Below are 27520 nucleotides of genomic sequence, written 5' to 3'. Positions count from 1 at the left end.
CCACCAGTCCCTGTAATTATGTCCCCAGCAATATTTATCAGCACTTTCCCCAATCCTTCTTCCCTGCTTTCCTGATTATCCCTCCTGCATCAGAACGTGAAGGTGCTCCCCACCGTGGCAGAGAAAGGGATCCAGAGAAGGGATCCATGGTCATCAGTGAGTGGCCAATGGGTGGCAGCAGGCTAGGTTCCACTCACTGGAATGCCCAGGCTGCCTGACACAGGGGAGTTGGGGCACTGGAAGGCGGGCCAGGTCATCCAAAATGAAAATCCAGATCTTGCCCTGGTTGGTGTGACTCAGTGGATTGAATGCCAGCCTGCGAACCAAAGGGCTGCTGGTTCAATTCCCAGTCAGGGCACATGCCTGGGTTGTGGGCCGGGTCCCCAGTAGGGGGCCCACAAAAGGCAACCACACACTGATGTTTCTCTCCCTCTCTTTCTCCTCTCTAAAAATAAATAAGTGAAATTTAAAGAAAGAAAATCCAAGGGCAAATGTATCCAAAACAGTCCTGAACCAAGGACAAAACCAAGAGGAGGTGAGACAGGTACAAAAGGGGACAGTTATCATAATTCCAGACCAAACCCTCGAGTCTTAAGTCTCAATTTTCAACAGATAAAACTGAGTCTGGCATACATTACTTTAAATAACACAAACTCAAAGACATTTTAATTGGATATTAGCACAAAGTTTTCATGATTAGTATAAATGCACTGCCTAAAAGGCAGTGTGTCTGCTGGTGAGTCGTGCAGACCACACTCAGACTCCGGCTGAGGCTGTGTCCCTAAAGGCCTGCTGAGACCCTCCGCTACATCCACACCCCCAACCCTCTGGACCGGGGTCCAGGGGCTAGCTGGCCCTGAACAGCATGTAGAGCATAGGCATTGTGGCCACAATCGTCACGCAGGTCACCAGCGTGCTGTAGATGGTGTTCCGGTTGACCTGGGCTTCCAGCCTCTGCTCCACGTCCTCCAGCGCCAAGAGCATGCTCCCCTGCTCCAGCGTGGAGCCAGGCAGAGCCCTGTCTGCAGCCTTTGCGAGCTGAAGCGCCCCAGCCGTTTGGCTGAAAGTCTTTTCCAGACCATGAAGCCGTTCTCGTAAATCCTCTAGACAGGCATGGACCTGCCTGGAGTGGCTGAGCTGCTCTGTCAGGGCCGCTGAAAGAGCAGCTGTGTCCCTGTCTCGGGTCGGGGAAGCACCTGCCTGGGACCCAGAGCTCGGCCCTGGCCCAGCTTGTACCAGGCCCCTTAGGTCTACCATGAGGTCATGGAGGTCCCTCTGCTGGAGGGAGTAGCTGGATGCCTGTTCTCGAATGGCCTCCTGGAGGCTCACAGGCCCCTTCTGCGCCTCCAGGAGTAAGGCCTTCAGCTCCTGCAGCCGCACACGATTCACATAGGTGGAGCCAGCCACACCGATCAAGGCCCCCAGGACTGAGCCGATGAGGGACCAGTTTTTGGTCCTCTCAGCCCGAGCACGCTCCTTCTCGTGACTTTCCCGCACAGCCACAGAGAAGAGGGAGAACTGTTCACGCTCGGCGTCTTCGGCACGCAGATAGGCTGCGCGAATCCTCTTCTCCTCCTATAAAAGCACAGCCAAGTCATCCAGTGGCCATGTGGCCCTGCGGCTATAGCTGCCGGCAGATGTCCCACCCCTATGCCCCTGAGGCTCAGCCTCAGACCCAGCGCCGATGAAATGCCAATGAATGACGGCAGCCTAAGCCTGGTTGTGTGGGGATGGGGAGCAAAGGAAGGGGGAGGGGGTGGGGGTATGTGAAGTGACTGCACTATCCTCCTACCCAAGCAGTCTTGGCTCTCACCAGACTTGTACTGATGTCTACAGAACGTGTCTATCGGAAGGCAAGTATCTGGTGCTGTCTGGCCAGCAACCTCTCCCCAGTGCTTCCATCTTAGCAATCTGGGGCCAGATCATGCCGCCCTGCTCTGGGACCCCCCAAACTCCAGGAAACCTGGGGCCCAGCCTCCCCAAAAGAGCTTCTGGTTGACCTCCTTACCAGGTCTCTGACCACCAGACCTTGCCCCTCCTTGACCTGCCAGGCCAGGGGTCCTGCCCAGGTGAGGACGCACTGCCTCCCGAAGAGCCTACCTGCAGCATCCGGTGCTCCAGAGTAGCCAGCTCCAGGTACTGGTTGTCCTCCCTGGAGGTGCGGTCCAGGCGATCCCTCACCTCCTTCAGCTTGGCCTGCTGCACCTCCAAGTCCTCCCGGGCCTCACGGACAAGCCCCCGAGCCACCATGAATGCTTTCTCTGCCTGCGGAGAGAACGGTGGAAGTCTCAGTCCCTCCTCTCCACATCCCCACAGGCTCAGCTGTTTTCAGCAAGACTGGCTGAGAAAAAGGCAAGTGGGGTGTCAGGGCACGGTCCTGGGTCACCCAGCCATCCTCCTCCAAGTGCAGCTCTGGGCTGAATCATCGTCTGCGTCATCGGATTTGTCCAGTCAAGTGGAAATAACATGCCCCTGAGAAACTTGAAAGCAGCTAAGAATGCACCAACCCAGCCAGCTCTGGTCTGACGCCAACCACAGAAAGAAATCCCATATTCTTAAGACGTTCTGTGTGTCACCTTATTTACACCTTACAACAGCGCCATTGTCACGGCCCCCATTTGACTCACCCAGAAACCCAAGCTCAGCCAAGGTCATGACTTCGAAACCTCCCGCTGATGCCCAGGTCCCCCTACCTCCCCATTGCTGTGCTGGTCGGCACCGAGGCAAGAGCGGGAACAGAGAGTCCATGGCCACAGAGGATGTTTCCCAGGGCCTCCACCTCCACAAGGGATGTTTTAATCCCACTTGGGGCTTCGAGAACACTGGGGCCCAGGAACCCTCTGGGGTTCCACTCTCCCCACCAACCCCCAAACGGCCAATGCAGGAAGCACGCGCCAGCCTGACAGAAAGGATGCTCCTGGCCAGGGGTGCCTTGGTGCACAGCAGCCTGTGTTCAGGGCAGGTGGGTCCGGGGGCCCATGCATGGATCTTAGGCTCAACACCAGGCTGGCACATGAGAAACAGTCAACTCCCTCTACTAGTGGTGCTTGTTCGGGAAAAGGCTAGTTTGGATGTGTTGGTGACTTGTTTGGCAGCAGCCCCCGGGCTCCCCAGCTCACCTCGGTCACATTTCCCTGGGCCTCCCGAACCTCGCTGAGTCCGACAAACTCTTCATATCTGTCCCACCAGGTCTTGATGGTGGAGGACGCTCGCTGTTGAAGACCACGCCCCAGGGCTCTTCCCAGGGCTGAGAGGCGCTGGAACAGCCCGAGGGCCACCTCCTCTGGTCTCTTCTCTCTGGGCTGGCTCGGGCCTGGGCTGCACAGGGTCCTGGTCATCCAGCGCGTTCCAAGGAGGCCTCTCTGCACCAGTACAGGGGGCACACCCACAACATGGTGCATGGCAGACACGGGGCTACACCCTGTCATCAAGTGATCTGCGGGGGACATCAGACAGATGAGCTCGAAGCTGAGAAAGGCTGGGCACAAGTCAGGTCAAGTTCCAAGGCCCAGCGACAGCTCTGGACTGACTAACTTCCAGTGAAAGGTCCACACTCGGTGCTGCCCTGCTGGGCCCGAGACCACAGCCACGAGGCCAGGCTCCCTTCCCCTCAGTAAGCTCGGAAAACAGGGCACATGGGGAAGAACATACGCCTTCAGGAAATCAGGCCTCCCACCTCTCCCCACGATGCCACGCACACCAGCCCCGCCCATTGTACCCACATTCCCAGGTCGCTGTGATGATTCGGGTAAGAATTTTGGTGCCCAGGTTGCTTTGATGTCATAAAAGAAAATTCTCAAAGCTGCATTGTGTCCACAAAGCCCCACAAACTCCCTAGGAAACCATGGAACTGAGGGGACTTCGGGGACCGACTGTCTGTAAGAGACATCAAAACCAACTTCTCCAGTGCCTCAGTGCCGGGGAAGCAGAGTGCAGCTCATGTCTGGGGACACAGGCCATCTGTGTCCCAAACAGAAAAGCACCTCCTCAGCTCTCCTCTGAGAAGACGATTCCAGAGGACAGAAACGGGGACTTCTTCACAGAGGACAACTCTCCCCCATTCACACCGGCCTTCCTCCTCCCGGCCTGCAGGCCCACCCCACCCAGGTTGCAAAGTCCCGGGCTCTTGTCTCACTTTCCGTAAGCTCTCTCCCTCTCCTACCTTAGTCACTGCACTGCAGGGTCCGTTTCTTTAACCTCTCCCTCTTCAACCTCCCTTAGATATGTGGGGCCCAACACCACACACCGGCCTCTCCACCTGCGTGAACAGCTCAGGGAGTCTCCCATCACCCAGTGAGACCCTACCAGCCCCAGGGCAGCTGTGACTCTGAGGACCCCGCAGGGAAGGCCACTGGCCTACGCACCTGGCAAACCTGGGCCAGCAGCACCCTCCTCTGGCCAAACCACCCCTCTACTCCACAAGTCCCCTGGCTGTCACAGTGACACCTGGTGGCCAAACCACAGGCCAGAGAGGAAAAAAGCAGAGGGAGCTGGAGACAGGAAGACAAATTGTAGGTGATGTGGAACACAGATGGGTCGGAGCATCCCAGGCTCCTCCCCCCCCCCCCCCCCCCCCCCCCCCCCCCCCCCCCCCCGAGCTTGGAGAAGCTCTGACTCTCTTGACTACTCAATTGGGTAGGGACACACCTCCTGGAGAAAGTGGGCCAGAGCCAAGAACTGCAGAAGGGGCATCCCTGTAACAGTGATGCCCCTGGTGCTGCACCTGAACGCAAGTCCCAGTCACAAGGCCCAATGGAGCACAGATCATCCATGCCCGAGTGGTCGGGCAGGCCACCTCAGTGCCACTGCCCACTGCACACACGCTGTGACCCCACCTTGCACGTGCAGCCCAAGCACACAGCCTCGTGGCCCCGCCAACCACAGCACCCACTCTCTTCCTTCTCTGCAACACTTCAGCAGAAGGTGTCCACCTTGGCTGTTGCTACTTCCTCAGCCCCTACCTTTAAGAAAATTATCAATTTTTTTTCAAAAGAAACAGAAACATCAATTTGTTGTTCCCCATTATTTACTCATTCATTGGTTATAGTTGTGTATGCTCTGACCAGGGATCGAACCTACAAGCTCAGCAGATCAAGACAACACTCCCACTGACGGACCTGCCTGGTCAGGGACCCCTTCTCTCTTCACCCCATCCCACCAAGGTGTTCTCCTGGAGGCCCTGCCATGTCTGCCTGGCAAGAGCCAGCAGGGGCCACTCAGATTCCTTCTTCAATATCTTTGCAGCTCTCAGCCTGCTGTTTTTGACCCCCGCCCTTGGATTCCTCTGACCTTCTTAGCTTCCTTTCCTGGTTCTTCCTCTACCAGCTGCCCAGTCTTGGACCCTGGGAAGGACACCCTTCCAGGTCCTAGCTTCCTTCCCTGCCCCCACAGCTGTTCTTCACACGGCCACCAGAGGTCCTAAGTCAGATCACATAGTCAGTTCCCACCTCACCTGGCAGTAATACCAGTTGCCTGTCCTTCTCTCCATTCCTACAGTCCCTTCCAGCCACCCTCCCACACTAGGTGATCCTGCCTGTGCCCTGCCACTTCCTCCACCCGGGGCCACTCTTCCTCCCCAAGTCCAGTTGGCCCACCCTGACTTGTCTTTGCTCAAATATCACTTCTTCGCAAGGCCTTCCTCGACCACTCCCTCCTTGGCCACCTTGCCTGCTTTATTTTCACCCTCACACACATATTGCCTTCTTTTCTTTTTAAAGATTTTATTTAATTTTTAGAGAGAGGGGAAAGGAGGGAGAAAGAGAGAGAGAGAAACATCAACATGTGGTTGCCTCTTGCTTGTCCCCTACTGGGGACCTGGCTCACAATCCAGGCATGAGCCTGGCCTGGGAATCCAACTCCGGACCCCTTGGTTCGCAGACTGGTGCTCAATCCACAGAGCCACACCAGCCAGGCCCCTGCATGGAGTTCTTGATAAGACTGCAACACATTAGGCAATCCCCACCGCAGAGCCTTCGCACCACCTTTCATTGTCTGTATGGCTTGCTCCTGCCTCCTTTTTAAGGTTCTGTCTGCTCCAATGTCATTGCCACCCACCCCACCCCAGCATTCCTTACCCACTTTCTCCGGTTTATTTTTCTCCATGCACATCTCACATGACCTACGGTACAAATTCCAATTATTTACTTTTCTTATATATAGTCTGTCTCACCTACCCGGATGTTAACTCTGCCAGGGTAGGCACTGTTTTGTTCACTGCTGCATCCTCAGTGCCTAGAATCCTGTCTGCATATAGTACGTACTCAACAAAAATGTATTGGATGAATAAAAGGAATTTGCAAAAAGCCGCAACCTGTACTATATTATAAAACCCAATATCCTCTGTGTGGCTTCCAAAGCTCTAGGACAAGGTGCTCTAACCCCCACTTCTGCCACCTCCCATGCATCTCCGCCCCCCCCCCACACACACACACACTAAGTCCCAGGAATGCCGCAACCTTCAAGGCCTTTGCACCTGCCCTTCCCTCTACCTGCAGTGCTTTCCCCCAGCACACACATAGTCCAGACCCGGAGCCTTCCGGTTAACACCCCTCCCAGCTTCTGGACCTCCCCTGGCAAGGTGACCACCTCACCCAACCCCCTTCCCACGTACCTGTCCCGCCCAGCGGCCAAGCTGCAAACCCTTCGGAGCACTCGCCACTCAATAGATCTTTGAGCCTTTAGCTCCCGCCTCCAGAAGGCCGCTTCCGGCGGCGGAAGCGCAACTTCCGGACTAGGAGCCAATCAACGGGTCCTCAAGAAAGTAAAGGCGCAAGGGGGGACGGGGAACTTAGCTTCCGGTGGCAGGGTCTGGGGAAGGGGCGGCAGGCGCCATGTCCGGCCGTGAAGGTGAGTGTCCGGGGATGGCAGGGGTGGCGGGGGGTAGCGGGGCGGAGTGGGAGGGGACCTGGTGAGGGCAGGGATGAGCGTGGTCATGTCGCCCGTAGGTGGCAAGAAGAAGCCCCTGAAACAGCCCAAGAAACAGGCCAAGGAGATGGACGAGGTGAGGGCTGCGCGGAGGCATTGGCGGGCACGGAGGGGCTGGGAGGGCCGCCTGCAGTGACCCCGTTGTACTTCTCCCTAGGAAGATAAGGCATTCAAGCAGAAGCAAAAAGAGGAGCAGAAGAAACTTGAGGAGCTAAAAGCGAAGGCCGCGGGGAAGGGCCCCCTGGGTAAGTGAGGGCCAGGTAGATCCCAAGCCAAACAAATGTTCTGAGCATCAGTCTGGACGCGGGCCGAGCTGGTCCGTTTCCTCCCTCATTGGTGAGTGGTTGGGCGTCGGGTCTTCTGTGCGCTAAGGTGGATGGCCCTGGCCGCAGCACCAAGGGGTGGGGGCCAGGCTGGGTCTAGAAAGGAACCTCCTGCTTTCCGGGCAGTCTGGGCTTCCATTCCTCAGGGAAGCGGCGGGGATGGAAACACAGATTCTTCTATCTTAGACGCCATTCAAACGGTTGGATTTCCAGATATCCTCCACCATTTCTTGCCCCGGGGTCGTACTTCACCTCTTTGTCCCTTAGTTTTACTATTGGTATTGTTAATGCTAGTAAGTACTTTGGCATCCTGTCTTTTTATTTTTGGATGTACTTGTACAAAAATATAACAGGCTCCTTGGCGTACTATTGCTCCCAAACTTTCTTTAGACCTAATCTATCATTCTATCTCTTCATTTATGTAAGAGGTATTCATATCAAGGTTTTTCAAGCCCAGCAGCCCCAATGTTTTCCGTGCTTCTTAAATGCCGTTTACATAAGTCAAAGTAGTGATTATTTCTTCTACAGTTGTCTGTGCCCGATTGGATCACTGTGAGCCACACTGGGAACAGTAGAGGCTGGGATGCTGGGAGTGTCCTCTAGAGCTTTCCAAGACCTCTCTCCCGGGGTCCCGATTCATTATTGTTTGTCCACACAGCACTGAGATGCTAGCTATTTGAATGAGATTCATCTCATTCGATTCCTTTTTGAGTGAGATGTGATGAAGGGTCTTGAACCTTCCCTTAATCTGTGATTGTAAAGGTCAGTCCTTAATGGATGGAAGCCTATTTTAGTTTCAGTTGAATGTCATCTGGGTTTTTAAGGGTTCCCCCCACCCCCCACAGGGTTTCCATTCCTGTATTAGGCATACTTAATTCTACAAGTGTGTCTTAAGTTACTTACTGTGTGCCAAATGTATAGTCATTTGTAAATTGGGTAAAGGTATTAAGTAAACCAGACCCTAGGAACATATGCTGGAAGGTAGTGTGGTGTGACGTTTCCGTTAATAGGACTGGCAGGTCACAAAACCTGGGTTGGAATTCTGGCATCATTACACACCAGTTTATAACTTTGAACAATTCCTGACACAAAGACTTTGCTCTGTAAAATGGGTTGGTAGGGGGTGAGGATTAAAGGAGCCAATCTGTGAAGTACCCAACAGTGCAGCTCCAGACTGGAGGGCACAGCCGTGGCTTGTGGCCCTTATTCTCCTGTCGCCCAGAATAGAGAACATTGGTAGAGCCCTGTATGTGCTTGTGTCAACAAGAATGCCCGGTGTGAGAGCTGACCCTTACTAGGATCCATGGAAGGCCCCTGCAGCTTCTGCTATAAGAACTATATTTTTCCCTGAGACTTTTTTTTTCTTTTGCAGCCACAGGTGGAATTAAGAAATCTGGCAAAAAGTGAGCTGTTCTCGTAACTGGGGCACTGGTGATCCTTCATTCCACTCCTGTTTTAACATCTGGATTCCCTGTCATAACATCTCTTGCCACCAATAGCTAGAATGAAGTGTTGTCTGGGAGCCCGTTGGACATTTAAGAATAAACTTTTGTAAAAAAAAAAAATAACCATAATGGTAGTCATGCAGTGGCTCATCTTCTTAGCTCTTCTCACTCTGCCTTTTCAACCTTGGCTATGAGGTCAGAGTGGACCCAGCCCGGAGTCCTGTCAATGTGTGTCCTTCAGTCTCTGTTCCATCCAGAATTCGGTACTACCTGGAATTAAACCAGCTCGTTGGAAATGGCTGTCATTTTTGTGTGGTTGTATGTCTGATGGAGTACATTACATGAGGTTAGTGGAAGAATCTGTACTTCGGAAAGAAAAGCCATCTTTTTCTGTTATGACATCCACATTTGTTTTAATGGGGTGGTTCATCTGGTCGCGTAAGGAGTCTGCCATGTGCAGACCGAGCTTGTATGTGCAAACAGTTGAATAGTTCCTGTTGTCAGGAAGCTTCTCCATAGAGGGAGGGGAGCAGGATCAGTAAACGTGATATGCGGTATGAAGGGAAGTAAACTGCAGAGGGAGATTCCCGAAAGCCTAAGAACCAAGCCTACTCCCACGGCCTCCATATCTGCATTTCCACGAGGACTTTAGAAAGAGCCTTTCTAGGTTTTTGTGTCTTAACACCCACATCCAACCCATCAGGAAAATTATATCTGGCCCCTTCACACTTCCAACAACCCCTGGCACCCCTAAAGTTCCTCACCTGAATTGCAGTCACATCCAAGTTTGTCTTCCTGTCTCTACCCTTGTTTCCCTACAGTCTAATCTTCACTCAAGACCCAGAGTGATCTTGCTAAACTGAAGTTATGCTTTGTCTCCCCTTGGCTCAGAATTCTTCAGAGCTTAGAACAAAAGCCAGAGTACCTACAATGGCCAGTGAGGCCCTATGGGATCCGGACATACTCCCTGCCCTCTGAGAGCTACTCTCCACCCTAATCCATTTTGAGCCTCAATGACCTATATTCCAAGCAAACTCCTGCCTCACTTGTCACTAACTCTTCTTTCTGCCTATCATTCTGGACACTCGACTCCCTTTGGAGAACTCAACGTCAGCAGCAGTGAACTCTTCCCTGAACATCATACAAAGTGACAGTCCCATTGTCTCTTAACCTGTGTCATTCTTCTCTCCTGACATCACCCTTGACTCAAATTCCAGGAGAGCAGAGGCCGTAATGTACCCTAAGTGCGTATGTAATGAAACAATTCAGAGGCACAAGTCTTTGGATCCCCCCTGCCAGAACCTTTGATAAAACTATGAGAATAATGCTAAGCTCTCTCAGAGAATGCATTCTCAAAAGGGTTTCTAGATGGTCAGGTTTTGCTAAGTCAAAACTGGAAAATGTTTTGATTGAAGCCTGTGTTTGATATTAACAGAAAAAAAAATAGCCTGCTCTGGTCCTCTCTTGTGAAGTTGCACAGCCAGCGGCACCTTCTTTGGACTTGAGCATTCCCTGTGGGCCTTGCCAGCTGGCACCCGGCCCTATGCCACTGAGAACAGCCCTTTTATGAGCCAGGGCCAGCACACTGTCCCTGAGAGGGGACCTCATCCCTCCTGACAAATGAAGTACAGCCCTGTCTTTACAGGACCAGAGACCTGCAGCAATTTTGAGTTCACATTGCACATTTGGGCTGCTGTCTGAGAGAAGCTACCAATTACCTCAAAGAAGCAAACTCAGGCATTCAAGACCCTCTAGGCCCCGACAACCACCTCCCTTTCATTTACTGCTTTCATGAACATAGGACAGTCACAGGTTAAGTCTGCCACTAAGCATGCAAGGATGAAAGTTACTCTCCAACACCCAGTCCCTACTAACTGTCCTACACAAGGTTGCTGCCCAATAAAATCTGGTCAAGTCCAGCTTGACTCTGCTCTTTGAAACTTCACCTTCTCTCCGTCATAGATAGCTCTTACCTGGGACTCATGTGGCCTCCGTTTTGATGTTGTATTCTTGTCTGAGTAGTCTTGTGTGCCAGTCTTCTTGCCCACTCAACCTGTAGGACAGCCCCAGTGGCACTTCCAAGGGGCCTTCCTTGACCTGAGTCTCATTCATTTCTGTATGACTAGCACTTGGGACAAAACCACACAAGCACTCCCAGAGAAATGAATGAATGGTGTTAATTGCCTGAGCAGTTAGCTCCCACCCTCCTCCAACACAGGCACGACGTTTTCAGGATCACCTCTTAGACTTTCTTCCCCGGACCTACCTCACATGTACACACTCAAAACACTTACTGTTCTCAAACACGTTTGCTCACAACAGTTCTATTAATACTCCCCGTCCAACCCCACTCTCCCGGACTCCTCCCCAAGAGAACGTCTGGGTACTTGAGAGGAGGGTCCAGGTGGGTCCCGCGGAAGGACAGCGAGGTGGCAGAGAATGCCACCTGAATGCTAGCTGCCTCGATTCTCATTCGCACGAGTGAATGTCATGGCCAACGCCTCCAGCGCGATTCTGTACTCCACGCGCAGTCACCCGCGCGGTGGGGCTGGTGAGCCCAGCACCCACACTCCCAGTTGCTCAGATTACACGGCAGAGTTCCGGCCACAGACCCACTGAACCACATCCGGAGTACCAGAGAGCCGAGCGCGACCGAGAACAGCAGGCATTCACCGGAGGCCCGCGGCGCGCTCAGATGTGTGTCAATTCTCCGCGCCCGCAGGCTGCCAGCTGATTGGCCCGTGGACTCGGGGGCGTGGCCCCGGCGGCTGAGGCGGTCGGCGGCGCGCGGGCGGTTGGTCCTGCGTTTGGTCCTCGTGGCTACGAGATCCGGTTCCGTGCTTTCGGAGAGTGGCCGGCGGCAGGCATGGCTGGAGCCCCCGCGCCGGGCAGCAGAAGGCGGAGCGGGCCCCAGGCCCCTAGTCCTGGACCTTCGCCCAGCGCCCGGCAGCCTCCGAGCAAGCGGGCCCGGGGCGTCCCCGCGGACCCCGAGGACCCCGAGGACCCGTTCGGCCCTCACGAAGATTTCACCGCAGACGACCTGGAGGAGCTCGACATCCTGGCGTCACAGGCCCTGAGCCATTGCCCGTTCGCGGCTCGGGATGTGTCCAGTGAGTGCTCCTAGGGGTCTTTTCCCCCGAGGGTGATGCAGACCTCGCCAGACATCCATGGTGACTGTGGCTTCGGAACCGTGTCGACCGCGGCTCTCGGTGTCTTGCACCCACACTGCGCCTTCACTTTTTTAAAATATAGGAACATCTTGATTTAAGCAGCGGTTGTGTCCAAAAAGGGCCTTTGATATTGGGGAGAAATGGATCAGGAATGTCAAACATTTTACTTTAGTTTCTGAACTTAGGGCCACTAGGTTCTTAGTTCTAACAGAGATCCTTGAAACACGACTCCCACCACCATCAGAACCATCTCTACCTACTCATAAAGACCCGTTCTTGTAACAGGTTTGGGAGGCTTTAGAGCTGATGAAGACCACTGCCCCCCTTTGAGCACAACAGGGACCAGGCAGAGGCAAGAGATACAAGAGGCTTATTCTGTTTTTACAACCAATACATTGCAGTAGGTGCTCAGACCTTAGGAACTGCAGCACACTTAGCAACGAGCAAAAGTCACAAACCCCTTCCTTTCCTTTATGGCGCTTACATTCCAGCTGGGGAATGAGTGAAGCCTCGGGGGCTCCCTGAAAGAAAGGTTTTGAGAGCACCCCGCATCTCTACTTGGATGGGTCACAGGCATCTTAACTCCCACAGTCACTTCCTGGAAACCCCGTCATCCTCCAGCATGCGCAGCATGGTGCCTGGAAAAGCAGACATTCAGAAACACTGGTTGGTGACGAAATGTCCTACAGGACAGGGACCAGCACCACTGTCCATCAGGTGACACAGGCAACAGTTCCCTTTCCTTGACCACACATCTAATTCCTTTCTAAATCCCATAAGTGTACCTTCTACCTTCTTTTTTAAAGATTTGATTTACTTAGTTTTAGAGAGGGGGGAAGGGAAGAAGAAAGAGGGAGAAAAACATCAATGTGTGGGTACCTCCCATGCGCTCCCCACCACCGGAGACTCAGCCTGCAACCCTGGCATGTGCCTGGACCAGGAATCGAACCAGCAACCCCTTGGTTGGCAGACTTATACTCAGTCCACTGAGCCACACCAGCCAGGGCCATAATTCTGCCTTAATCTGTCTCTGGAATCCATCCTCTTTGCATCATCTCTACCATCTCCCTGATCTAAGTTACCATCACCTGTCCCCTGCACAATAATCTGCTAAATTATCTTCCTGATTCCAGTCTTGACTCCTTACACGTCAGACTTCACACCATGGCCAGAGTGATCTTTTCAGAGCTCAGATCGCTGTGTCTCGCTCTGATACAGGTGAACACCCTTACTCAAAGCTCTTTGATGACTTTCCATTGGTCAAAATCCTTACTGTGGCGTGGTCTGCCCCATTCGCTCTTCCTCTCTGGATGTTAGCCACACTGACTGCTTTAGTCCTGGAATCCTCCCTACTTCTTTACAATACAGAAACTTCGCACATTGCTATTTCTTGTACATTGGGTGTTCTTTCCTTCCATCCCCCATCCCATCTCATCTGGTTAATTCCTGCTCATTCTTCGTCTCAGCTCAGTCATCCCTTCCAGTCATTCAGTTGGATCAAGTCCCCTCATTATAGGCTTTCCTATGTTCTCTGCAGCTCTTCTCACAGTTGTTCTACATTTATACATGTGATTTTTAAAAACATTTTATTTATTTACTATTAGCAGGGAAGGGAAGGAGAAAGAGAGGGAGAGAAACATGCGAGAGATACATTGATTGGTTGCTTTTCACACGCCCCCAGCTGGGGACTTGACCTGCAACCCAGCACATGCCTGGGTTGCAGGCATGTGCCCTGACTAGGGATCAAACCAGTGACTTTTCAATTTCCAGGCCAGTGCTCAATCCACTGAGCCACACCAGCCAGGGCATACATGGGATTACTTTTTTAATGTCCTGTAAGCTCCATGAGGGTAAAGACAATCCATTTTGCTCACCATTGTACCTTTGGAGACTAAATCATGCCTGGCAAATTGTAGGTGCTCAGTAAATATTGTTGACTAATCACTGAGTTCTGACCAGCGATATCTTCACAATGCCTTTCAGCCTTTAGGTGAGACTTAAAATTGGGTGGACAATGAGGAAAAAGTGGCAGGACCTGTTATTTTGTAAGGCTCATTTATGAGTTTGAATCATTCCTAGATTGGGAAATACTTATATTGCTTACTAGATCTTTCTCTAAATTGCTTTCAAGAGTGATTCTTTTCAGCATTGTCTGGCAAAAGTGAGAAAATGTTGGGTCCTGAAAAGTGTATGGGAACTGTTTTTTACAGGTGCTCATAATGTGCCCAGATTAGATGGAATGCCCCAAAATTCTGCAGGCAAAAACAGAGAGAGTGTTCCAGTTAAAGATAATTTTGAATTAGAGTTACTTCAGGCCCAGTATAAAGAACTTAAAGAAAAGGTAAGTGACTTAACTTGTGGTTTTTACAGCTAGTTCACTCATTTATGTATGTGTTGTGCAATAAAATATGTAAAAGTTTTAATACAAGAGTCCAGAAGTCACCCCCAAACAGGGGGAGGCTGAGTATTGAAAGCCAGAAAATTAAATCTGAAAGAAACTGAATCCTAAGATTCCTAACAGACCAGGCAAGAAGGGAAGCCCTGTATGCCAGATCCAAAAAGAATCTAAAGCTTCTTGTTTCGGCACATTGGTAAATTTACAGCACGTGCCATGTCAGGAACACAGCACCATAATGGATGCTGTTTTCATGAGGAGTTTTGCAAAAAAGCAGACATCCTTTGTATGACCGACCTGGGTCCCTAAGAAAACCAGCAATATAATGTGGAATTTCACTTCTGTGAAGTGTGTAACCCAGATTGTTTAAGACTTACTAGAGTAGAGCCCCCAGAATCTGTGTGCATGCATGACAAGTGTGTCTTTGTGCTGCCTTGCTGGATGTGAGTGGTGACGTCTGGTTGGTGCGGGTATTTGAGCGCTCATTGGTCTTGCAGCACACATGTCACCTGGGCCTTCTCCATCTCTGGAGCTACATGTTGAAATAAGTACGTGTATAATTTTGCTTGACCAGCTTTTCACAAAATTGATTTGGGATTTACAGATGAAGGCAATGGAAGAAGAAGTCCTCATTAAAAATGGAGAAATTAAAATTCTGCGGGACTCGCTGCACCAAACAGAATCCATTTTAGAGGAACAGAGAAGATCCCATTACTTTCTTGAACAGGAGAAAGCTCAGGCTCTCAGTGACAAAGAAAAGGAATTCTCTAAAAAGGTGACCCAGAGCATTTGTTTTGGTTGGTATGGACACCAGCTTTGCCTGCTCACTGAATTCCCGCAGAAGCAGTGCCCACAGTTGCCTGTAAACCTCCCAGGAGGCCCTCAGCAGTCCTTTGTGTCGGTACTTTCCACTGCCAGCTAACTGCATGTGCTTTTCTTCAGGCTCTGCACGTGGTTTGGAAAGGGACGTGGACGAAACTGCTCTGCTGTGGTAGTTGGTCTTGGCAGGAACACATCACTAGCTTAGACCTTTCAGAAAATGGTCAGGTTTAAATCAGGGCTCTGTTGGCAGATCAGAAACAGCTGATCTAGTGTGCACCAAAGGGAAAGGCACTGGCTTCCTGCCCTGAGTTTCAGGAAGACCTGGAATTGTACACCATTGCGTTCACTGAGAGGTCAGCCTATCGTGAGATATGGCACCTGGTCTAGCTCCATGCCTCCCACTTGACATTGATCATTTAATGCCCCCAACTGTAAAGACAGGTATTCCTGTCACAGATAAGCTCAAGTTCAGAGAGGCTGAGTAAATGGTGTTTGAACCCTCACAGACTACCTCACAATAGCTCAGGTCAAAATCTCTTTCTAGGATATCATATTGGCTTTCAGAAGGAAGGCTCAAGCCTGACCCTTTGGGACATCTGTGTCACAGCAGACGTTCATTCTCATTCCTCACTGTGTGTTTTCCATTAGCTGGAGACTCTGAAGCCCAGAGGCAGTTTCGTATATATGATGAACTGTGTTTCTCTGCCTTCCAGCTCCAGTCACTGCAGTCCGAACTCCAGTTTAAAGATGCAGAGATGAATGAATTAAGGACAAAGCTTCAAAGCAGTGAACGAGCAAATAAACTGGCTGTGCCCTCCACCTCCCATGGCAGGTAACGATGGTGCTGGAGGGAGAGTTCGGTTCAGTAAAAAGTCTGAAGAATACAAAGGCTGGTCCTGGAGGAGGCCCATGTAGACTCTGCCGTGGGCCTGGGTCCACTCTTTGAAGGCCTCAAAGCCGGCTTGGTCGGAGCGTGAATGGCGTGGGGCATCACAGCACGAAGGCCCCACCCTAGATGTGCTTCCTCTGCGTAGGGCTTTCTCAGCACAGCTGCTCGGGCTAGAATAAGGCTCACAAGGTCTCCCCAAACCTTTGGGGTGGGCCAGTCTTCATTTTTATGTATTTTGTTTTATTTAAAGATTTTATTTCTTTTTAGAGCTAGGGGAAGGGAGGGAGAAAGAGAAGGTGAGAAACATCAGTGTGAGAGAAACATCGATCAGTTGCCTCTGTGGCCCTAACTGGGGGACCTGGCCGACAACCCAGCATGCACCCAGACCGGGAATTGTACTGACAACCTTTTGGTTCACAGACCGGCATTCAGTCCACTGAGCCACGCCAGCCAGGGCTGGAATTTGTTTTAAATAACTGACTTTGCCCCAAGCATAAGTATAATTCAGTCCCAACTACTTGGAATATTTTTTCTCATTTGCTGCCCTGGGATTTTTGTCCAGCAGCCCCTGCTTTTTTGCTGCAGGTGTGATGAACTCGTGCAGGGCCTGCGTCCTGCTCCCTGCCTGCCAGAAAAGTCTGGCACGGTGTCAGGATCAGCTTTGAAATTTGAATAACGTGGGTCAGGGCGTCTTTTTCCAGTATCGAGCATTCTGCTGCCTTTGCTCCTAGTGGGCAGTGTGTGAAACTGAACTCTTGCCTTGTCTAGTCCAGGTGAGACGGGAGGGCAGAGGGAGCCCACCCTCACCCCCTCACACAGAAGGGCCTTGGCGTGGCCTGGCCCGGTCCGAGCATTCAGGCTGCCTCTCTAACGCAGATTCCACGGTGCAGAGGAGCCAGCTCCATGTTCACGTCGCAAGACAACATGCCTTTTAATTGGCCCTGTTTCTACTGCAAATCTTTTAATTAAAAAACAGGTCACGGGACTTCCGCCAAGATGGAGGCATAAGTGGAAACACTGTGCCTTCTCCCACAACCAAGTTTGAATACAACAAAGGTTTAGTAAACAAAGACGCAGCCAAAAACAGAAAACTGAACTATACGGAAGTCTTACAACAACAAACCATTCAACCAGGACCGGTAAGAGGGGCGGAGCCAGCAGCAGAGCAGGGTTGGGCAGAAAGGATCCCTGACCCAGGCGACCCAGGCAGCCGTGGTAGCATCTTGGACCCAGTGAGGGTGTGGGGCAGGCTGAGTGCGGTTGCACATTCGCGCGTGCAGATAAACCCAGCAAAGGAATGAGCAGTGAGATGCAGCATGCGGCCCCCCCCCCCCCCCCCCCCNCACAACCCAGCAACTGAGTTGCCCCGCCCTGGTGAACACCTAGGGCTCTGCTCCTCATATGTAACAGGCACGAACAGTCCAAAATATGGCTCAAGAAGAACTCAAAGCCCCAGAGCCGATAACTCTAAGTGACCGAGAAATAGTGAACCTCTCAGATGCACAGTTCAAAACACTTGTGATCAGGATATTCACAGAACTGGTTGATTATAGTCACAAATTAGAGGAACATATGAAGGCTAAACTAATTGAAATGAAGGGAAATGCACAGGAAACCAATAGCGATGGAAAGGAAACTGGAACTCAAATCAATGGAGTGGACCAGAAGGAAGAATGAAACATCCAACCAGAAAAGAATAAAGAAACAAGAATTAAAAAAATTGAGGAGAGGCTTAGGAACCTCCAGGACATCTTTAATCGTTCCAACATCCAAATTATAGAGGTACCAGAAGGGGAAAGGAAATAGCCACAAGTGGAAAACATATTTGAACAAATAATAAAGGAGAACTTCCCCAATCTGGCAAAGGAAATAGACTTCCAGGAAACCCAGGAAGCTCAGAGAGTCCCAAAGAAGTTGGACCCAAGAAGGAACACACCAAGGCACATCATAATTACATTGCCCAAGATTAAAATGAAGGGGAGAATCCTAGAAGCAGCAGGAGATAAGGGGACAGTCACCTACAAAGGAGTTCCCATCAGACTGTCAGCAGATTTCTCAAAAGAGACCTTACAGGCAAGAAGGGGCTAGAAAGAAGTATTCCAGCCCTGGCTGGTGTAGCTCAGTGGATTGAGCACAGGCCTGCGAACCACACAATCGCGGTTTGATTCCCAGTCAGGGCACACATTGCCTGGGTTGCAGGCCAGTTCCCAGCAGGGGACCCATGAGAGGCAACCACACGTTGATGTTTCTCTCCCTCTCTTTCTCCTTCCCTTCCCCTCTCTCTGAAAATGAATAAATAAAAGTATTAAAAAAAGAAAGAAAGAAAAATATGGAAATAAATGAAAGATTTTTCAACACTTCGGGCCAAGATGCCTTGAATTGCTTTTTCTGCTTTGCATTTTCATTACTGCATTGCTAAGCCTTACTACATTTCTTTTTTTTAATAACACTGGTTAATGTTATACAAGTCTTAGGTGTACAACTGTAATACCACATCTGTGCACTCCATGGTGTGCTCACCACCCAAAGTCAAGTCTCCTTCTGTCACCGTGTATTTGACCCCTGTACCCACTGCCTTCCCCCACCCCCTTCCTTTCTGGTAACCACCATACTGCTCTCCGTCTATGGGTTTGTTGTTGGTTGTTCATTTGTTCTTTTTTGTTTTATATCCCACATATGAGTGAAGTCATATGGTTCTTGTCCTTTTCCGTCTGACTTGTTTCACTTAGCGTCATACTCCAGATTCATCCATGTTGTCATAAATGGCAGTATTCCGGTTTTTTTGTGAAAATGCCTTTATACTTCTGTCCTGACAAAGAGTGACAGTTGTATAGCAGGTAAAATCTTTGATCAAATTGCCTAGGTATGAAAAGTTTAAAGCTTGTCAGAAGTTTTATAACCAGGTATTTTAAGTGGTTTTAGCAGAATCTTTACTTTGCTTTCATGGTTGACTGTCTCCAGTCCTAGGAAAAGCCCTTCTGTGGTCCCGAAGCCAGAAGCATGTTCTCCGCAGTTCGGAAAGCCGTCTTTCCCCACAAAGGGGTCCTTCGGTGCCAGCACGCCTCTTCCCCACCCCCGCCGGGCAGAGCCCGGGTACAAGGCGCTGGCGGGTAGAGAGGGTAAGTCAGTCTATCCAGCATTTGTTTGCTGTGCGACAGGTCACCCACGCTTGTGGCTTAAAACAATGAGTATTTATTTTCTCCTCATTTCTGTGGGCCACCAATTCTGACAGGGCACAGTGGGAGTGGTTTGTTTCCGATACGTCTGTGCTTTTGTGCTCCAGTTTTGATTCACATTTTATCCAGTTTCAGAAAATAAGACCCAGAGTCTGGGAGGTGACCTGATAAAGCAAGAAGAGTCCGAAAACCGCCTTGGGGACAGCCTGATGCAGACATCAAACACTCGAGGTACCGGGACCCTGCTCCTTTGGCAGGAGGCCGGCACAGCTCCGACTGTCCTTTGCGTTGCCGCCACTGTGCTCGGCCAGTGCCTGAGGACCTGTCCACGGCTCTGGGGACCAGTGCCCCAGGCAGTCCTTTAGAGGGTCCAGGGAAGTCGTAGATGTGACCCAAACAGAAGGCTGTAAAATGGAAGGGGCCGAGAGCAGGTATGTCCCAGAGCCTCTGCACCCATGGGTGTCTCAGGGGGACTCGGTGGCAGCTTAGAGGACAGTTGGCATCCAAGGAATGCCCACTTTTTCCTTCTGAGGCCACAGAAAGCCCCCCCGTGTCACAACCTTCTAGAGGCACCTTGTTCTCTGCAGGTTCCATCTTGATAACCCTTCTTCTGAAGCAGCCTTTGGTCCCAGGGTCGTCTGTCGGGCTGTGTCACCTCCTGAGCAGTGGCTCTGAGGCTCCCACCGGCACCCTCTCACAGCCACCGGGGTGTGGCAGGTAAGTGTGAGGCTCCCAAAAAGCCTGTTCAGAAAGAAGTTTCCAGGAAGCAGGTGTCTTTCTGGGACTTGGCCAGCCCGGAAGGCCCGTGCGGCGGGCAAGGTAACTGGAGAATTTGGCAGGCAGGTTGTCTGGGGCCTTTCACCCTATCTCCATCTTGTGCTCGTGTATTTTCTTTTGTGTCTGTTGCCAGTACCTTGACTGGGATTTCAAGCCTCAGGACCACAGGTTCTCGCGATGGGTCATTTCCCCTCTCGGACCTTAGAGAAGCCCAGAACCTGGCACTTACTGGACTGAACATGATCGCCAGGGATGAAGGCTCGTGTGACAGGGACCCAGCCGAGGGGGGCAGGACGGCCTTCCCACTCTGCCAGTTTCCTGGAGCTGTGCACCTCCTGCCCCTGGTGCAGTTCTTCATCGGCCTACACTGCCAGGCTCTGCAGGACTCGTCGGTCGCCAAGAGAAGTGGGATCCCTGGGGACTCCCCAGCGCAGTCCTCCCGCGTGAGCTCCAGGGTAGAAGCCAGCGCTGAGGACTCACTCTGCCACCTGGAGAACCTGTGTGTGGCCTCACTGCACGTCCTCCAGCACCTGGCGTGCCACAGCGGCGCTGTCGTCAACCTGTTACTGTCAGGAGCAGGGGCCCATTCTGCTGCTGGCGAGGGAAACCCCAGCCTGGCTTCCCCTGGGGCTGGGATGTCAACCCCAGGGGGGCTTGCCGACCACCAAGACCAGCATCCACTTCTGAAGATGCTTCTCCGTCTGTTGACGCTGTCTTCTGCAGCACCAGGTCACCTTCAAGCCAATGTCCTCAGCCAGTGCCTGCAGGTGTTGGTGAAATCAGCTGAAAACTCTCCCTTTGACCTCTTGCCCAGGTATAATGCAGTGAGGGAGTCACGATTCTTCGTGGGTCTTACCTGACCTCTTGAGGCTTATCCTGTGGCCCTTGTACTTCGCTCATGTCCTGACGTATCTATACTGCTCAGTTCTAAGCTTTGGTTTAGGCTCTAAGGCTTTGTTCAGGGAGCTCTGAAGTGATGGGAAGTGGGACCAGGTATTGGGAGAATGAAGGAAGTGGTTTATTTGGCCTCATTCTGCCTCTGTACAGCAGGGGAGCAAAAAACACGTGTGGTAAAAGAACACAGTTAGCCACTGCAGGAGAGCGTCCTGTCCCCCGGGGCCAAGGCTGAGCCAAGAGGCCCTTGAACCTGGGACATGGATCAGGTGAAGACCACGTGCCACAGCCTCATTTCAGTTTGATGGGTTCCCTAAGGCAGCAGAGGGGGTGGGGCCTTGCTGGGAATCTGCCAGTCATGGTGCCCTTCGCTGGCCTAAGCCACAGGTTGGTTGCTCTCATGGTCTGTCGGAAGTGGTGGTGAAGTTCACCTAGCTCAGGAACACTTGTCCTCGGTTCCTAAGTTGGGGTCCCAGAGCCTCGTCCAGCCCACCCTCTAATCCAGGGACCCTATCTCCGCTGCTCCCCCTCAGGCCAGGTCCGATGTTGGGATGACTCTACTGGCTGTGCATACGTTCTCCTCTCTTCGCTTAGACACCTGTTTCTAAAAACACTCCCAGACCCTGGTTTCTACCTGAATGCATTCTGGCAGGTCTGGTCCATCCTAAAGGCGGTGCCCGAGCTAAAGCCGGTACTGCAGCGTAGTGGGGGCTGCTCAGTAGGCGCAGGGCCTCCGCCCAGCCGCCAGGACGCAGCCCAGCTCCGTGGGGCTGATCCCTATGTGCTTGATCCCTATGTGTTGAGTGAATGAATACCAGGAACCACATTTTCGCCATTTCTCTTGGATACACCATCGTTCCGTTCCTGCTCACCATTTCCATAGGACCCCGAAAAGCCATTTCATGGGCTGTCACCACAGGCCAGACGATGCTTCTGCTCACCGGCTCGTGAGAGACCCTCAGCTGTCCTCACACAGCCTGGCGCCCGGGCGCCCTCTGCGTTGCAGAGTGACAACCTGTGGGAGGTGGGGAGCGCCTCTGAAATCCCGGAGTGAGCTTGCTGGGGCCTTTCAGAGCAGTCTCCTGAGCCATTGCTTTTAAAATTTTTATTTATTTATTTTTAGAGAAACGGGAGAAAGAGAGGGAGAGAAACATAAGTATGTGGCTGCCTCTCGCATTCCCCCAACTGGGGACCTGGCCCACAACCAAGGCACGTGCCCCAGCTGGGAATCAAACCAGCAACCTTTCAGTTCACAGGCTGGCACTCAATCCACTGAGCCATACCAGCCAGGGTGACCCATTGTTCTTGATCGCTGTCTGGCACCACCTCCCACTCAGTGTTTCTCCTCCGAATTCCATAAGGCTGGCAAGCTGAACTCCACCACTGCACAACTTCCACTTGACCTTGGCATAAAAGCTAGAGACAGGTGCCACCAAGGCTCTAAAGCCGTGTGCGATGCTGACAGGCCGTGGCCTCACTAAGGGCTCCATTGCCCACCTGGGCTCGAGGGCAAGTCACCCCCAGACCTTTGGGTCTTTGTCTTCCTACTGTGTCTGTTGCAGCACTAAGCCCAGGGTTGTTCCCCCAGCTTCTAGGGTGGCAGGGCCTTTCGAGCAGACAGGTCTCATTCCCAGCTCCACCCAGAACAGTGCGTTCGCTGCTAAAACAAACAGAAAGAAGGCCTTAGTGTAGTCAAAGACAGTTTGGAACCCTGGCCTGTGTGGATCTGTCGGTCGGAGTGTTGTCCCATGAACCAAAAGGCCGCAGGTTTGAGTCCGGGTCAGGGCACAGCCCTGGGCTGCACATTCGGGCCCTGGTGAGGCCTGTGTCTCTCACACAGGTGTTCTTCCCTTCCTTCGCCCTCTCCACAGGCAGTGAGCATGTCCTCAGGTAAGGATTAAAAAGAGAAACTGGAAACCACTGTGTTGTATATAAAGACGGATTTTACATGCAGGTAGTTTCAGGGACTTGAGAGGACCAGTTAGGGGCCCTTTCTAACAAGCAGGGTAAACCCCAGTTTCCCATCAAGTGGCGCACTCCCTGGCGACTGGAAATTGGCTCCCAAACGAGTCTGCCCCAAATAGTGAGGACTTGCTTCCTTGTGCTCCCTGAGGAGGGTCCCTCACTCTCAGTGGGTGCTGTGTGCTAAGGCACTGTGGGCGTGGGCGGGGGGCACACATGTAGCGTGGCCTCCCCACCATGAGGCTGTATAGGTTGGGCAAACAGCAATGGTTGTCTTAGCATTTGGTTCCTTGGTGACAATGGTCCCTTTAGCCTGACACCTGGGGGAGGGTGCGCCCAGAGCCCCTCACCCATGCCACAAGAGGAGCTGGCGAGTCCTGCCAAGTGGAGAAAACGGCCCCCCTTGCTTAATGAGTGGTCTCATGCAACCAGCCATCGCCCAGTCCATCCGTCACTCCCAGAGCTTAGCCAGTCCTTTGGGAAGGCACAGAGGACACTTCTCTCCCCACTGACCTACCTCCATATTTGGGAGCTGAGGCAGGAAAGAGCCCAGGAGCAATGTGAAGGCCAGGTATCCCAGGTCCTCGGAGGCAACTGCAATTTACTAGGTGGCACTGTACCAGGTAAGGGTCTGTCATCTCTAAGCCACAGCAGGCAAAGGCAGTGCCCACTGGTTCCTGTAAAAGTGGGTGGCCGTTGGCTGGCATTTGAACCCAGGTTTGCCTGCACAATTTCCCCTCCGTCCGGCCTGCTTGAATTTCCTGCTCCCTGTCATGAAGAGGGTGGATTGTGGGGCTGGGTTGGAAGGGTCACGTCCCTCTGGGCCCCTGTGTTTTAGGTTCCAGAGCGTGTTCCCTGTGCTGCCGCAGTGCCTTAGCCCAGAGACACCTCTGCCCAGTGTGATGCTCATCGTTGAGCTCCTGTCCCTCCTGGTGGACAGCGGGGAGCTTGTGCCTCAGCTCTGCTCCCACTCAGGTAAAGCCAGGCAGCAGCAGGTGTCGGGCTGCTCTGGAAGGGGGGGGAGGCAGCAGGGACAGGCCAGGGCCCCCTAAGGGCTTCTGCCGCTTGCACTGGGCACCCCTGAGAGGTGGGGTGTTCTTTGCAGAGGGGTGCCTCCTCCTGCTGCTGTATATGTACATCATGTCGAGGCCTGACAAAGCGGCCTCGGACAGACAGTGGCTTCAACTGGAACAGGAGGTGAGAATGCCCAAGCCCCTGAGTGGACTCTTCACTGCACTCCCCCTGCCCCCCAGAGTGCTCTTTCCCTGCTTCCTCCAGGACAGAGGGAGCTTCAATTAATTTTAGTAGCAAGAATCCATCTAGCCATTAACAGGTAAACTCATTTGGGTGGCTCCACACTACACAGATGGGTTAAGGTGGACCCCAGGGTGCCTGGGACTTGGCAGGGTTGCCTGACCACTGAACCCCTCGGCTTTGGGGCCTGGGAACATGTGGGTTGTTGATGAGACACAGGTGTTGGTCCTGAGTGCGGTCTGCAAAGCCCCCCACCTCTTGAACCCCACTAGTGCAGACAAGCAGTTGGAAGCTCTTGTAGAAGCCGGAGAGGGGCCCTGCTGTGATCAGGGCCTTGTCCCAGAACAGTCTGCTCCTGTTCTAGGCTGTGTGGCTCCTGGCTAAGCTTGGTGTGCAGAGTCCCCGCTCCCCGGTTCCTGGCTCCAACTGCCAGTGCAGCGTGGAGGTGAGTGCCCGGGGCGGCAGGGGGCACAGCAGGGCAGGCCTGTCCGGTGGTCGAGGTGGCCCTGTGGAAGGACCCATGCTGCTTCTGACCCTAGTGACACCATTCAAAACCCTCCTTGCTTGGGGTGGCTAGGACAGGGGCTGCCCAGCCGGGCACGTTGTTGGGGTGCAGGAACTGTGGGACCTGACCACTGCCCCCCACACCCCCAGGTGGTCAGAGTGCTCACCGTGATGCTGCACAGGCAGTGGCTGACGGTGCGGAGGGCGGGGCGGGCCCCCTGGACCGAGCAGCAGAAGCGGACAGTGCGCTGTCTGAGGGACGCGGTGCTGCTGCTGCACAGCCTGTCCCAGAAGGACAAGCTCTTCGCAGTGCACTGCGTGGAGGTGCTGCACCAGTACGACCAGGTGATGCCAGGGGTCAGTGCGCTGATTCGAGGGCTTCCAGATGTGACCGACTGTGAAGGTGAGCTGGCAACCTGCCCTACCCCAGCCCACCTGTGGGGTTTTCCCTGAAGTTCAAGGACAAGGCAGACTTGCTGGCCTGCAGTCCTCCATCCTCCACAACCTTGGCCGGCACTGGGTTCCTTATCTCCCTGCTCCCGTTCTCTGAGCGTGCCCAGCTAGCTGCCTTTCGCTCCCATCTGTTGGGTCGGCCCAGCAGAGCCACGGTTTTTCCAGAAACATCCCTGTCTGAATTGCCTTTGTATCACTTTGCTTGCAGTAGCTGAGGGAGCAAGGCCTGGGCGTGGAAGGGACTGGTTAGTTACTGCAAGTGTGGGGGAGGGGAGGGAGGTAGTCCCCAGTCCCCAGCACTTTGGGTCTTCACCACCCAATCCTCTTCCACCCTGGCTCAGAGGCGGCCCTGGATGACCTCTGTGCGGTGGAGACCGAGGCAGATGACCCCGAGATGGACTGCGGCTGAGGTCCGTGAGCACCGAGCCACATGGTGGCGCCAGCCCCTCTGCTTTCCTCCCCTCAGAGCCCATTAAAGGCAGTGGCGGGCGGTCTTAGAACACGCCAGCCCCGTCCTGTAGCCTGCCTCTGCTCTGTGCTGAGTCTGCTCTGTCGACTGGGGGGGGTGGAACCCAGAGTGGCCAGGGGAAGGCTGCGATCCTTCTTCCCAATCCTTCGCTTCCAGTTTCTGGCTGGGGCGGAGACCAGTCCCCATGGTAACGAATCTGCCTGGAGGAAGGAGCCCTGCCCTGCCTGTGGAATTGTCCTGAGTCATTGCTTTGGGCTGGGGCCATGGGAAGAAACCATTGTGTAGCAGGGAAGGAAGCAGCCCTGAGCCCCAGCCCTGAGTGAGCAGGGCCACTCGGCTTGTGCTGAGAAGGCCATAGCAAGGCCCTTCCGGCAGGCTCGAGCCCTGCAGCCAGCCTTCCCTGACAGCCTGGGTGCCCCTGCCCTTGCCTCTCCGCCAGCTCTCCCCGGTGGGAGGGCCCTGCTGCACTGTGCCAGCCAGCGGGCCACAGCTACCGCTCGGAGGCCTGTGGGGAGTCACGTCAGGGGGAGTATTTGGGGAGGGATGGGTGTTGGCAAGAGAGCGACCGGCAGGCTGACTTAGCAGGGCGGGCCTGGCTCTCCCCAGCCTGGTAGGCGGGCTCAGGCTAAGTTTCACTTCCCACCTCTGGGGCCAGCAGCAAGATCCAGCTGGTGCGCACAGCCCAAGTCCTTGCTGCCTGCCTGCTACTTGGTAAGTGAGGACCCCCAGGGGCTGGGCAGGGTGGGGAGGCCAAGGGTTCCGCCCACCACCCCCAGACTAAGTGGGCACTAAGGGAAGAACCCAACCTCCCCTACATGATGTGCGGAGGATACCACTAAGGAAGCCACACCCTCTCTGGCTTCCTGCCTTAAAAATGGGTCCTAAAAATCACCAACGGTGCCTGCCTGTGCCAGGAGGGCCAGAGGTGTGCTCCTGCCCACCCTCCCTACCCCTGCCGTAGATCTTATCATGAGGCACTCACCCACTCCCCTCTGCGGACTCCTCCCCAGGCTCAGTGGCTGGTACCATGTGCTCTCAGGCTCTGCCCCCAGGGCCCATGCAGACCCTCGTCTTCTTGGACCTGGAGGCCACCGGACTGCCCTTCTCCCAGCCCAAGATCACAGAGCTGTGCCTGATGGCCGTCCACAGGTGTGCGCTGGAGAAGTCCCCCACCCTTCGGGGGCCTCCCCCCACTGTGCCCCCACCACCCCGAGTGGTGGACAAGCTCTCCCTGTGTGTAGCTCCCGGGAAGGCCTGTAGCCCTGCAGCCAGCGAGATCACCGGCCTGAGCACAGCCATGCTGGCGGCCCACGGGCGCCAGCGTTTCGACGCCGACCTGGCCAACCTGCTCCTGGCCTTCCTGCAGCGCCAGCCACAGCCCTGGTGCCTGGTGGCTCACAATGGCGACCGCTACGACTTTCCCCTGCTCCAGGCAGAGCTGGCTGCACTGGGTGAGGCCAGTGCTCTGGATGGCGCCTTCTGTGTGGATAGCATCGCTGCCCTGAAGGCCCTGGAGCAGGCTGGCAGCCCCCACCAGCAAGGCCCATGGAAGAGCTACAGCCTGGGCAGCATCTACACACGCCTGTACGGACAAGCCCCGCCAGACTCGCACACGGCCGAGGGGGACGTCCTAGCCCTGCTCGGCATCTGCCAGTGGAGGCCGAGGGCCCTGCTGCAGTGGGTGGATGCCCATGCCAGGCCTTTCAGCACTGTCAAGCCCATGTACGGGGTCACAGCCTCTACTGGAGCCAACTCAAGGTCATCTGCTGCCACAGCCACTGCATGCCTGGCCAGAGCCAGAGACACCAGCCCCAAGCTTGGGAGGAGCAGGAGGTCCAAGGTTCTTTCTCCAATGAAGGACCCTGAATCCTTACCCACAGAGGGACTGCTGGCCCCACTGGGCCTGCTTGCCTTGGTGACCGTGGCAGTAGCCACACTGTATGGGCTGTCCCCAGCCACACCTGGGCAGTAGGCTGAGGAGGAGAGGCTGACTAATAAACACCCCACAGCACTGAGCACTGTCGCCTCTACCGTCCTTGGCAGCCTTAGAGCCTCCTGCACCA

The 27520-nt window shown here is 53.6% G+C and overlaps 3 protein-coding genes and 1 long non-coding RNA gene across 8 annotated transcripts; 3 read left to right on the top strand and 1 right to left on the bottom strand.

The window, feature by feature from the left end:
• Nucleotides 1-634: 634 nt before the first annotated feature.
• On the bottom strand, nt 635-6688 carry CCDC51 (coiled-coil domain containing 51). 3 transcript variants are annotated; one of them, XM_037049825.1, is made up of 5 exons: nt 6611-6688; nt 6075-6118; nt 3120-3436; nt 2101-2265; nt 635-1575 (listed from the first exon to the last, which is right to left on the bottom strand). In XM_037049825.1, the coding sequence occupies exons 2-5, from the start codon at nt 6106-6108 to the stop codon at nt 847-849; spliced, it is 1245 nt and encodes a 414-aa protein (XP_036905720.1). In that variant the 5' UTR covers nt 6109-6118; nt 6611-6688; the 3' UTR covers nt 635-846. The 3 variants fall into 3 exon arrangements, with proteins under 3 accessions (XP_036905720.1, XP_036905721.1, XP_036905719.1); XM_037049826.1 differs by lacking the exon at nt 6075-6118 and having other exon boundaries at nt 6611-6677; XM_037049824.1 differs by lacking the exons at nt 6075-6118; nt 6611-6688 and adding an exon at nt 6456-6538.
• A 62-nt stretch (nt 6689-6750) lies between these two features.
• Nucleotides 6751-8815, top strand: LOC118989519 (uncharacterized). Its single transcript, XR_005067014.1, has 4 exons — nt 6751-6846; nt 6945-7000; nt 7082-7169; nt 8620-8815. It is a non-coding gene; the product is annotated as an uncharacterized LOC118989519 (long non-coding RNA).
• Nucleotides 8816-11459: 2644 nt separating this feature from the next.
• ATRIP (ATR interacting protein) lies at nt 11460-26497 on the top strand. Of its 3 annotated transcripts, none has more exons than XM_037049814.1 (15): nt 11460-11802; nt 14073-14203; nt 14862-15032; nt 15793-15911; nt 18930-19087; nt 19274-19375; nt 19732-19861; nt 20055-20735; nt 23616-23752; nt 23883-23974; nt 24396-24476; nt 24686-24938; nt 25330-25398; nt 26116-26168; nt 26468-26497. In XM_037049814.1, exons 1-13 carry the CDS (start codon nt 11559-11561, stop codon nt 25395-25397), a joined length of 2367 nt encoding a protein of 788 aa, XP_036905709.1. In that variant the 5' UTR covers nt 11460-11558; the 3' UTR covers nt 25398; nt 26116-26168; nt 26468-26497. The 3 variants fall into 3 exon arrangements, with proteins under 3 accessions (XP_036905709.1, XP_036905710.1, XP_036905711.1); XM_037049815.1 differs by having other exon boundaries at nt 26113-26168; XM_037049816.1 differs by lacking the exons at nt 26116-26168; nt 26468-26497 and adding an exon at nt 25197-25233.
• On the top strand, nt 26119-27475 carry TREX1 (three prime repair exonuclease 1). The gene is made up of 2 exons (XM_037049817.1): nt 26119-26168; nt 26468-27475. The coding sequence occupies exon 2, from the start codon at nt 26485-26487 to the stop codon at nt 27427-27429; it is 945 nt and encodes a 314-aa protein (XP_036905712.1). The 5' UTR covers nt 26119-26168; nt 26468-26484; the 3' UTR covers nt 27430-27475.
• Nucleotides 27476-27520: the final 45 nt, after the last annotated feature.

The sequence above is a fragment of the Sturnira hondurensis genome, unplaced genomic scaffold (assembly GCF_014824575.4).
Source record: "Sturnira hondurensis isolate 20B ecotype Veracruz unplaced genomic scaffold, ASM1482457v3 Scaffold0006496, whole genome shotgun sequence".
NCBI lineage: Eukaryota > Metazoa > Chordata > Mammalia > Chiroptera > Phyllostomidae > Sturnira > Sturnira hondurensis.
The sequence above is the reverse complement of the archived record's forward strand: the minus strand, read 5'-3'. Positions and strand labels throughout refer to the sequence as shown.

Coding starts and splice junctions, on each gene's coding strand:
- ATRIP (XM_037049814.1), top strand. CDS start 11,559: ATGGCTGGAGCCCCCGCGCCGGGCAGCAGAAGGCGGAGCGGGCCCCAG. Junction 19,862..20,054: donor CAGCCACCGGGGTGTGGCAG/GTAAGTGTGAGG, acceptor GTCTGTTGCCAG/TACCTTGACTGGGATTTCAA. Junction 24,477..24,685: donor ACTGCCAGTGCAGCGTGGAG/GTGAGTGCCCGG, acceptor CCACACCCCCAG/GTGGTCAGAGTGCTCACCGT.
- TREX1 (XM_037049817.1), top strand. CDS start 26,485: ATGTGCTCTCAGGCTCTGCCCCCAGGGCCCATGCAGACCCTCGTCTTC.
- CCDC51 (XM_037049824.1), bottom strand. CDS start 6,516: ATGTGTGTGCTGGGGGAAAGCACTGCAGGTAGAGGGAAGGGCAGGTGC. Junction 3,437..6,455: donor CAGGTGCAAAGGCCTTGAAG/GTTGCGGCATTC, acceptor TGTCCCCCGCAG/ATCACTTGATGACAGGGTGT. Junction 2,266..3,119: donor CCCAGGGAAATGTGACCGAG/GTGAGCTGGGGA, acceptor TTCTCTCCGCAG/GCAGAGAAAGCATTCATGGT.